Genomic DNA, 9,708 nt, shown 5'->3' with positions numbered 1-9,708 from the left:
CCCCGCCCCCCCCCCCCCCCGCTCAGCTGTGTGGTGTCCTTATGGTTTTGTCCTAATGAGGAAAAGAGCTGAAAGGTCATTGCTAGTTCCATGGTTGAATGCCTAGGAACCCCAGGGGATTCAGCAGAGTCTGGTCTAGACCACCGGTGAATCCAGACCTTCACTGACCCAAGAGTGTGCCTCTGCTTTCTGCACTCACCAGGCAATCTGAGTTGAGGGACAACTTCAGAGCTGGTGCGCAGGAGAGAGCTGGGTGACCACTACTGCAAGGAGGGTGAGTCTTCTCTTGAGTGCTGGCCTGCACACTGTATGCACACACTGCATGCAGACTGCCAGCCATAGGCAGAGAACCCAGGTGTTTCCTACAGGCAATTCCTAAGTTTAGGATTATAACTTAATCTGGATCAGGGACTAATCACACTGTTTATTGACTTGTTTATCTGGGGTATTTGGAGACTGTTGCCACCACGTTCTCTGAGCAACAAAGCACTTTGGGCAGCCACTTACCGGTTTCATGTCGTAGCAGGTGCTCTTTGCATAGGAATTGTTCATTGTTGCTTTGAGCAAGCCACGGGGGGTGGGGGACAATCCAGCCAGCAGAGGGGGTAGGGACTGGTATAATATGACCTATAGTCCTTCAGACCAGGAACATGAATGAGTTTCCTGGGATTAACTAACTAAAGTTTTTGCACTCCTATGAAAATATAAAAGCTGACTGTCAAACCATCTCCTGAGCTGGACATGGTGGTGCACACCTTTAAACTTAGCACTCGGGGGGCAAAGACACGTGGATCTCTGTGAGATCTAGGCCAGCCTAGTCTACATAGGAAATTCCAGGCCTGCTGTGGCTACTGGGAGACACTGTCTCAAACAAACAATAACAACAAAAAGTCCCCTGGCCATAGAGTTTCTTTCTGAATCAGCCGGAGCATGTAACTTGCTTCTCTAGCCTGAGGTAAAGAGAGACCTAGGGAAGTGTACCCCCAGCCAGTCTCCTGCAGGCAGCAGGGGATGGCTGACTTGGTGCCAGAATCTTGAAGAACTGGATAGAATGTGGTACCTTCCCATGGGTTCTGCTAGGCTAGGAACCAACCATCAGTTCTTGGCTAGAAGAAGGGCAGGCTTATTAAGGCAAAGACCATTGCCATCCCCCAATGACAATCACAAATTCTGTGTATGTTCACAGATACATGAAGACTCTGGAAACCTTGCTGGTTTCCAGAACTGAGCTACTGCAGGTCCACCTGCCTTCCAAGGCTTCATATTTCTTCTTCAGGCAGGGTCACCTCCTCCCCCTGTGCTCAACCACATGGAACACCTCCCTACAACACACACACACACACACACACACACACACACTCACACACTTTCACTCTCATAGCTGGAAGGACGTTTGCATTCTTCTCAATATTTTATCCCCTGGATACTAAACTGGGCACATAGAGCCACTTCCTCCTCTATATAGAGTTGTGTCTTCTTGTCTGAGCCTTATCTCCCAGCCACTTCCTGAATGACAGATGGGCAGGTGTCACAAACTCTCAGCATATCAAAGGCATTACAGAGCCCTGTACCACTCACAGCTGACCAGAGATGCCCCACCAAGCATAAAAATGCCACAGGCCAGCTGTGCATGCACTGACCTTTCACTCCCTGGGTTCAGTCAGGCCTTGCGTCTTCAGGACCTCTGTCCTCAGGATGAAACAGTAGTCTGAGAACTAACAATTAACACAATCACATGCACTAGGGGCTCAGAAAAAGCCTGTGGGAGAAAATTCCTGAGCTGGGTCTGAAAACAGCAGAAGCCCATTGGTTCAGGAGTCAGGGGTTGAGTAGAACTCGAAAGACCCAACAGCATAAAAGGAAACATCTACCCCTATCCCACATAGGCTTAAGATCGTCAGATTCCTCTCACCCCCGCCCCCCGCCAAGGACAGAGTCTGACACTTGCTGCATCACCTCTTCAATATTGTTCAAAGCCTCCAGTGCCTGCCTTGCCCCTCGGGAATCCTCCCCTCTATTCACTGCATGCCCCCCTTTTCATACCTTACCCAATCTAACTCCTCTGTGGTTCCGGAATGCTACCACAGCCTGACCTACCCTGCCAGCCCAGTGCTCTATCCAACCAATCTAGCTCATCTCTATACAGCCTCCACCCCTTCCTCCACCTACAGACTGTACAGCATCCCTCACTGACTTTTGGTGTGGTACCATACAGTGTAGTGGTTACTTCTCTGCACAGCTGCCTCCATCAACAGAAGCCCCTTGAGGCCACACATAATATCTTCCATGTCATCGGGGTTTAGATCACATCCCAGTCCAGGGCATATGTCTACAGAATGGGTCACAGGGCCTCTTGCACTTATGGGAGACTTCCTCATTACCCAACTCCCCAGTCCCCACTCCCTTAGGCAGATGCTCCCTTCTAGCGTGGTTTGCTCAGGGTGATATGTAGCTAAAGCACTCTTTCATTTCATGGCCTTGTCAGATGCCCACCAGGAGCTGCCTTCAACCACATTAATGTAACAATGGTATGCTTACCCAGCATGGTGTGAGCAACTTCTTGAATGTGTCCTCCTGCAGCTTTGTGAGAAGTAGCCCTGTGTCCATTTCACACATAAGCAACAGACTCAGAGATATTCAATGATGACAAGTTCATGGCCACACCACTGATAAATTTCAGAGCAAGGATTTAAAGCCAGGTCATTCGGTGATCCCTGAGGCTTTGAAAATCATTTTATAGTCCTTCCAGTCACAGTTATGAGAATAAAGGAAGATCTGCATTTGATGGAGTTATTGCTGACACTAAAAGTTAACGTTCAACCCTGGACAATGGTGCTTTTCTGCACAACAGTTTCCTGTTCTGACCACTGAGGCAAATACAGGACAGCTCTCAGGTGTACACATTTACAGCTCTCTGTGTAACAAGTCACTCAGTACTCTTGACTTCTTGAAGAGCTGGCTTATTTTCCTGTTGGGAGGAGCCTACTGTACGTATGAGATTTCTGGGGCTGGGATACTTGCCTATGGGGCAACGCCTCTCTCTGCCACTCTATAAATGTGGAGGCCAAAGGGAGGCCTTCTGTGGCACTGCTCCCTTCCCAGCCGTGAGACTTCAGTCACTCCACTATGAGGCTTCTAACCCTCTCCAGCTTGCTCTGCCTGCTTCTCCTCTGCTTTTGCATCCTCTCCTCAGAAGGTAAGGCTGTCCCCTGGCCTCTGGTCCCTGAGCAGTGATGTCATGGCTGAGGAAGTTTCCAAATCAGAACTGGTGGGAAACAGGTCTCAGCAGATAGTCCTGAGCTCTGTTCACCACAGCATCTAACAGGTAGCTTGAGGACTTCAGGCCTTATGACCTCTATGTACAGCCCAGCACCCCCAAATGCACAGAGGGCCCAGTATACTTATCATGCAAGCATGCAACCACTCAGCTAGCTGCTTACCTGAGTCGTTCCTGACTAGAAAGTCAAGAGGTGCTATACTGTCCCTTTCTTGTATTGTGCTTGAGACAAAGTAAATGAACAAATGAACAGTTGAGTCTCTCAAATACTCATGCACAGAAACCCTCGTGCACAGATGGATTGAGGGTGTGTGACAGGAGGCTGGGCCTGGGGGGGTACCTGTGTGTGTTCAGATGTAGGCAATAAGCATGATCATTTTACCTCTGTGGATATGAATAGCCCTGCGGCCTTTCTTTTTTCAAAATTCGTTTTTATTCTTATTTACGTGTATGCGTGTATGGGTCTGTGTGGGGGTATGCCACATGTGTGCAAGTACCCTCAAAGGCCAGAAAAGGATGTTGGATCCCCTGGGGCTGGAGTTACAGGTGGTAGTGAGCCCGCCAACATGGGTTCTGGGAGCCGAATTTGGGTCCTTCCCAATAATAGCAAGAGCTGTTTTCTGCTGAGCCATTTCCAGCCCCCTTTCGCCTTTCTTGATTCAGAGAGCTGAGTTTTGAGGCCTTTTCTCTTACCTAACCCTCCAGAAACGACCTATTGAAATATTTTTTTAATTTTTTTTATGAATATGAATGTATTGTCTGCGTGTATGTCATGTGATACCCCACAGAGGTCAGAAAAGGGCATCAGATCCCCTGGAACTGGAGTTACAGACAGTTGTTAGACATCATGTGGGTGCTGGGAACCAAACCCGGGTCCTCTGAAAGAGAAGCCAGTGCTCTTAAGGACGTATTTTTTGTATTATAGTTATGATTATTTTAACACTTATTGGACCTGGGAATATAAAACTATGATATTATTTATAATATTATAATATCATATTATAACAATTACAGTTTATTAAAATATAATATATAAAAGAGATAAAACACCCATCACTTCACGTCCAGTATTTAATTTATTCTTACAAGTCTTGCGTGTAGCATTTGTATTTTAATTGCTGTATCTTTATGTGTTCAGCATTGTGCTTTTTTTAAAATCACCATGCTATTTTAATTACCCAAAATTCTGATGCTTGAACTTATTCCTGTACAGTAGGGTTACAAGAAGCATTTTCTTGCTGAAGTCTCAGCGGTGAAAACACACCACCTGTGTAACTGGGATTCGAATTCTTCATAAGCACAGTCCACAGCATGCCATTTATCAGACTTCTATTTTTGGACAAGCTTGAGGTCACCAGTGTTACTTTAATGGCAAATCAATGGTGATGAATATCTTTTGCCGTAAAGCTTCCCACCCCTTTAGGACTGTCTCTGACAGATTCAGGATGTGGCATTATTCAACAAACATTTTCATGTCTAACTGGCCATCCAATGAGTGTACATTCATGCATTCATGTGCTTGGACACACTATATTCAATATATGGCAAAAAACAAAGCTTATGTGTACATACAGCGTTTCCTCTACTTTGGGTGTTTTTCTTAGACTAGATTGCCAAGGTTAGAGTTAACGTGTCCAAAGGCATTTCTCCCAAGGGCTGTGGCTTCAAACAGAAACACAGTATTCTATGGGCACAGCCACTGACTTTGTGGTTTCTGAAAAGTCACACAGCTTAGGTCACCTCTTCCCTCCCCTAGCCTGGTTCATTTCCCTTTTTTGTTATTGTTTGTTTTGTTTTGTTTTGTTGCTGTTGTTTAAACAAATATCATGAACCCTTGGTTTTGGGAATGGAAGCTCTTCCAAGCCATCCCTACACAGATCGGCCCCCAGTGGCCACAGCCCACTAAGGGAAGGTCTGCGCCCCTTTACTTCTCAGGGAGGAGGCGTCCTGCCAGGCCCTGGAGACTCAGGCCCTGCTGCCACGTGGCTCCTAGGCTCAAACCAACAACCCAGAAAGGTAAGTGCCTAGATTGGGACAGGGGAGGTTTCTGTGGTGGCCATGGGACAGGCCAGACCTGTGGTCAGCCCCAGCCTGTGCCTGGTGTCAAGCACTGGTACAAGGATTTCTGCCACACAGAGCTTAGAGTCCCCAAAGGGCAATAAGGTAGTCATTTCAAACCTAACACATCTTGTTAAGAAAAGGCAGGAGCAACTAAGAGGTACTATGGGGGCCAGGGACAGTGACACATTGTAATCCCAGAATTGAGTGGAGGGGTTGACACAGGAAGATTGTGAGCTTGAGGCCAGTTTGGGCTATACAATGAGTTTAAGGCCCACCTGAGGTACAGAGACCCTGTCTCAAAAAACCAAGGACTGAGGCTGTAGCTCAGTTAGTAAAAAGAGCTTGCCTAGAAAACTCAAGGCCCTGGGAGGGGAGGGGAGGGGAGGGGAGGGAAGAAGAGGGGGGAGACGTGGGGGAGCACACATCCCTGCGTAGGAGGCCTTATAGCAAAGATCAGGAGCCTGTATGAGGATGGTAGAGGATAGGAAGAGAGTTAGAGGAAACAGTAGGGGTGAAGGGCTAGGTTGGGCAAGCAGGAGAAACAGACAGAAGGGCTGCAGGATGGGAGGTTCTCAGAAAATCTGCAAACCATTGAGCATGTATGGACCTCAAGCAGGGCCTATACGGGTGGATAGTCAATGTGTATCGAATGTGAGTGTGGAAAGCTGCAGCTTGGTGGGGAACAAGGCAGCCCCAAAGATGTGGGCAGGAGCATTTAGGCTCAGTCTTGGCACCAGGCTGGGCTCCATGCTCAGCAGGAGGCGTGGAATAGAGTGAGGCTACCCTCTCCTAGGCCTGGGAGACGGGGCACTGGGCAGTGAGGAGGGCAGGCTCAGGTCCAGAACTACTAACTCCCAGCACTAGGGCTTCAGGCCAGGGGCAGAGTAAAGCATTAAGTTGCTGGTCGGAGGCAGGAGGTTATAGTGGCTGGGACCTCTATGACTTTGTTCAGAGAGTCCTAGAGCTCAGAGCAGATAGAGCCCTGTGAGAAGACTAGAGAAATTGTTCAGACATCCTGACACCAACTTAGGGCCTGTGCCTCAGCTCTCTGCAGCCCCAGGGCCATCTCTTGGGAGTCCAAGGCTGCGGCCCCTCTCCCTCCTCTAAGGTTGTGGCCCAAGAGCCATGACCAGCTGCTCCCAAGAGTCTTGTCCTACCGAGGGGAAGCTCCAGTGTTATTGAGGAAGAGGGGTAGAAGGAGGGGGACAGGCTGGTTCCAGCCTCGGGCCACTTGAGAGGCTGACAGCCCTTCCTCCACACTGCCATCACACCCAGCCAGGGCTGGGTAAAAATAACCAGTTTTCACACACACACAAACACATACCTTGTGAAATAACCGAGTGTGAGGCATCTGCCTGAGCAGGGTGGAGGGTAAGCACTGACTGCCTGCAGCTCTGGTCCCCACAGGCTTGTGGATAAGCAGCATGTGAAATGAGGTGCAAATCCAGGGGAGAGAGATGCCAGCTCCCCACCTAGAGTGGCCTGCTGGAACCTGACCTTGCCTCTAACTCCTCCCTGCACAGATGTGTAGGGCAGAAGAGAAGAGAAGCCGAGGGAAGAAGGGGTGCACACATTCACATTATACATTCACACTCACAGGCACACAGATGCATATGCAAATATACATGCATAAACACATACACACAATGTAACTACACACATACGCACCTGTAACTACACAGAGAAACACATACATGCCACACACATAGACAATGATATGTATTTTTACACTGATTAAAAAATATATTTCATACATACATCAGAGATACATATATACCACTCATTACATACACAAAACATATACACAAACACTATACACACAGACTCACACAAATACATGCAAACACATACATGCACAAACATATATAAACTGCACAACTACATATATACATAAACACACATATGCACAGATGCATGCCACACACAGAGTCAAGCATATAAATACACATGTGCACACTACAGACAGAGAGACATGAATAAACATATTCACCATACAATACATGCAACTCCTAGGAAATGTGGTCAGGTTCCTTTCCCCGTTGTGCACTAGAGAAGGGCATCCTTTATGGAGGAGAATGATCTAAACTAAGGTTCTATATTGAGACTGGATTTCTTTTTGAGTGTATATTTCAGACTTTCCATAGCAGAAATTTATAAACAACTTAGAACAAGAAGAATGAAACAAGTGTGTTCACTGGACCCTTACCACATGATCTCCTTAAAATCCTTGGATTCACCCTAGGGAAGACTTGCCACCATCATATAGATCTGGACATTGAGGTTCAGGGGACCTCTGAGGCAGTTAGAAATCAAGATCCATGGGCTTCACTGCTCTGCAGCAAACTGCTTCCTCCCTGGAGGGAAGTTTCCAGGATGCAAGGACAAGACTTCCTGGAGGGAAATTGCCAGTAGGGTGAGGTCTCCACTCTGTTCGCTGTGTGCTCCAGAGCAGATCACCAGGGTAGCTGATCCTCAGTCTCCTCCTCCCTAGAAAGGGTGTGACAGGAGGATCCATCTTGTGGTAGTGAGGAGTCAATAGGGTTTCATCCACAGAGCACTTAGCATTAGGCACCCTGTAACCACGCCTTCCTGTTGTCATGGAGGAGGCTGGGTTTCCAGAGCTGGATGAACAGTATGTATGTGTGTTTTTGTGTGCAGTTACCACTGTATATGCGTTCATGCATGTATGCATTTGCAAATGCATCTGTGTGCTTCTGTGTGTGTGTGTGTGTGTGTGTGTGTATACCCCTCTTCCCTCACCTTCTTTCTCTCTCCTAGCGTCACTGCTGTTGATTACCCAAGACCCACCCTAGAGTGCATGCATGCTTGCCCAGGCTTGGTGCTTCCAGCCATTATCTCCCAGTTCCAACCCTGAGATCCAGAGAAAAGGAAAGAAGATGAATCAGGGTGTTGGGTAACCAACAGAAGCATTTCAGGGTGTGTCACACTCCTTAAACCTAGCCTTGTATACTCAGTTCCCAAGCATGAGGTTACCTGTGCCACTTTCTCTGGGAAGAGAAATTAACACCAACTGGGACAACAGAGGCCCTCAAGCAGCTGCTGCTCAGCCTAAAGCCTGCAGCTAAGTGCTCTGCTGGGCCACAAGACAATTCTGATGTACAAGGTTAGAGATTCCAGGTTGAAATGACAAAGCCATCACACACATACACACACACGTTCCTCCATACATATGCCTACAGATACACCTCCACATAAACACACCTATACACACACAGCTGCATACATACATCTCCACAGACATATCTATACAGGCAAACACTGCACACACACACACACCTCCACACAACACACACACCTCCACACACCCCTTTACACACACCTCTATACACACACACATACACACACACACACACCTCCACACAACACACACACCTCCACACATCCCTTTACATACTCCTCTATACACACACACACACACACACCCCTCCACATGGGTTTTCATATCCAGTCAGGCCAGTTCAGATGTGCTCACATGGTGACTACAGGGTTTCACTTAGATGACTGGGAGCACAGAAAGCTTCTTTAGGTGGAGGCTCAGAACTGGCCCACTTTTGTTTCCATCCACCCCAAATTGTAGGTCAAGGCAAGTCACAAGGCCACTCAAATAGCAGGAGCAGGGAAACAGATCCCAAGTCTCCAGGGGAAGAAGTGGAGCTGTGGAGGATTACCATCAATTTACCATCAGTTGGCCACAGTATTGGTCATAGGAACTAAACTAGAAAGGACCAACTTGGGAATCTGAATGTGGGGCAGGGACAGATGGGGACAGTAGTCAGGAAATCATGGGCCTCCATCAAAAACTTCTGGTAGAAAATTCTTACATAAAAGTTAAGTTACACTATATTTTGCTATCATTATCACTATGGGAAAATAAAAGCACTTTCACATAGGAAGAAAAAAGTAATACGGATGTTAGTGCTTGTCTGTGATGAATGCATTAAGTTGGGATGAATTAGGGGAATTAAATTTGTTCTTTGTATGGTAGTGCTTATACAAAAATTACTAGATGCATTATTAATGTCTACTAACACGTTTAATCCTGACAGTAATTCTGAAATTAGATTCAATTACTGGCCCTTTTTTTCATAGATGAGTGGCCAAATCTCAAAAAAGTTTCAATTAATTTGTTGAAAGTCACATGGCTAGTAAGTGCTACAGGTCTTGAATCCAAATAATTCAGTTTCAGGTTCTATGTCATTAAGGTACAGAATAATATAGAATCAAGAGAGAAAAAATAGTCTCATTACCATAACTGAATAACTTTCTCCTTTCATTCATGTCCTTTTGTCTTCTCATACAAAAAAAAAAAAAAAAAAAAATTCCCACCCGGGGGTTTGGGGGGCGAACTT

General features: G+C 46.8%; 1 protein-coding gene across 1 annotated transcript in view; it reads left to right on the top strand.

Moving 5' to 3' along the window:
- The first annotated feature begins 3,126 nt into the window (after nucleotides 1-3,126).
- CUNH10orf99 (chromosome unknown C10orf99 homolog) overlaps nucleotides 3,127-9,708 on the top strand; it is a 7,366-nt gene continuing 784 nt past the window's right edge. The window contains exons 1-2 of the mRNA XM_008835595.2: nucleotides 3,127-3,196; nucleotides 5,213-5,293. Of these exons, the coding sequence (XP_008833817.1) occupies nucleotides 3,127-3,196; nucleotides 5,213-5,293 (151 nt within the window). The remainder of the gene's footprint in view (nucleotides 3,197-5,212; nucleotides 5,294-9,708) is intronic.

The sequence above is a fragment of the Nannospalax galili genome, unplaced genomic scaffold (assembly GCF_000622305.1).
Source record: "Nannospalax galili isolate Female #2095 unplaced genomic scaffold, S.galili_v1.0 scaffold57, whole genome shotgun sequence".
NCBI classification, from domain to species: Eukaryota; Metazoa; Chordata; class Mammalia; order Rodentia; family Spalacidae; genus Nannospalax; species Nannospalax galili.
The sequence above is the reverse complement of the archived record's forward strand: the minus strand, read 5'-3'. Positions and strand labels throughout refer to the sequence as shown.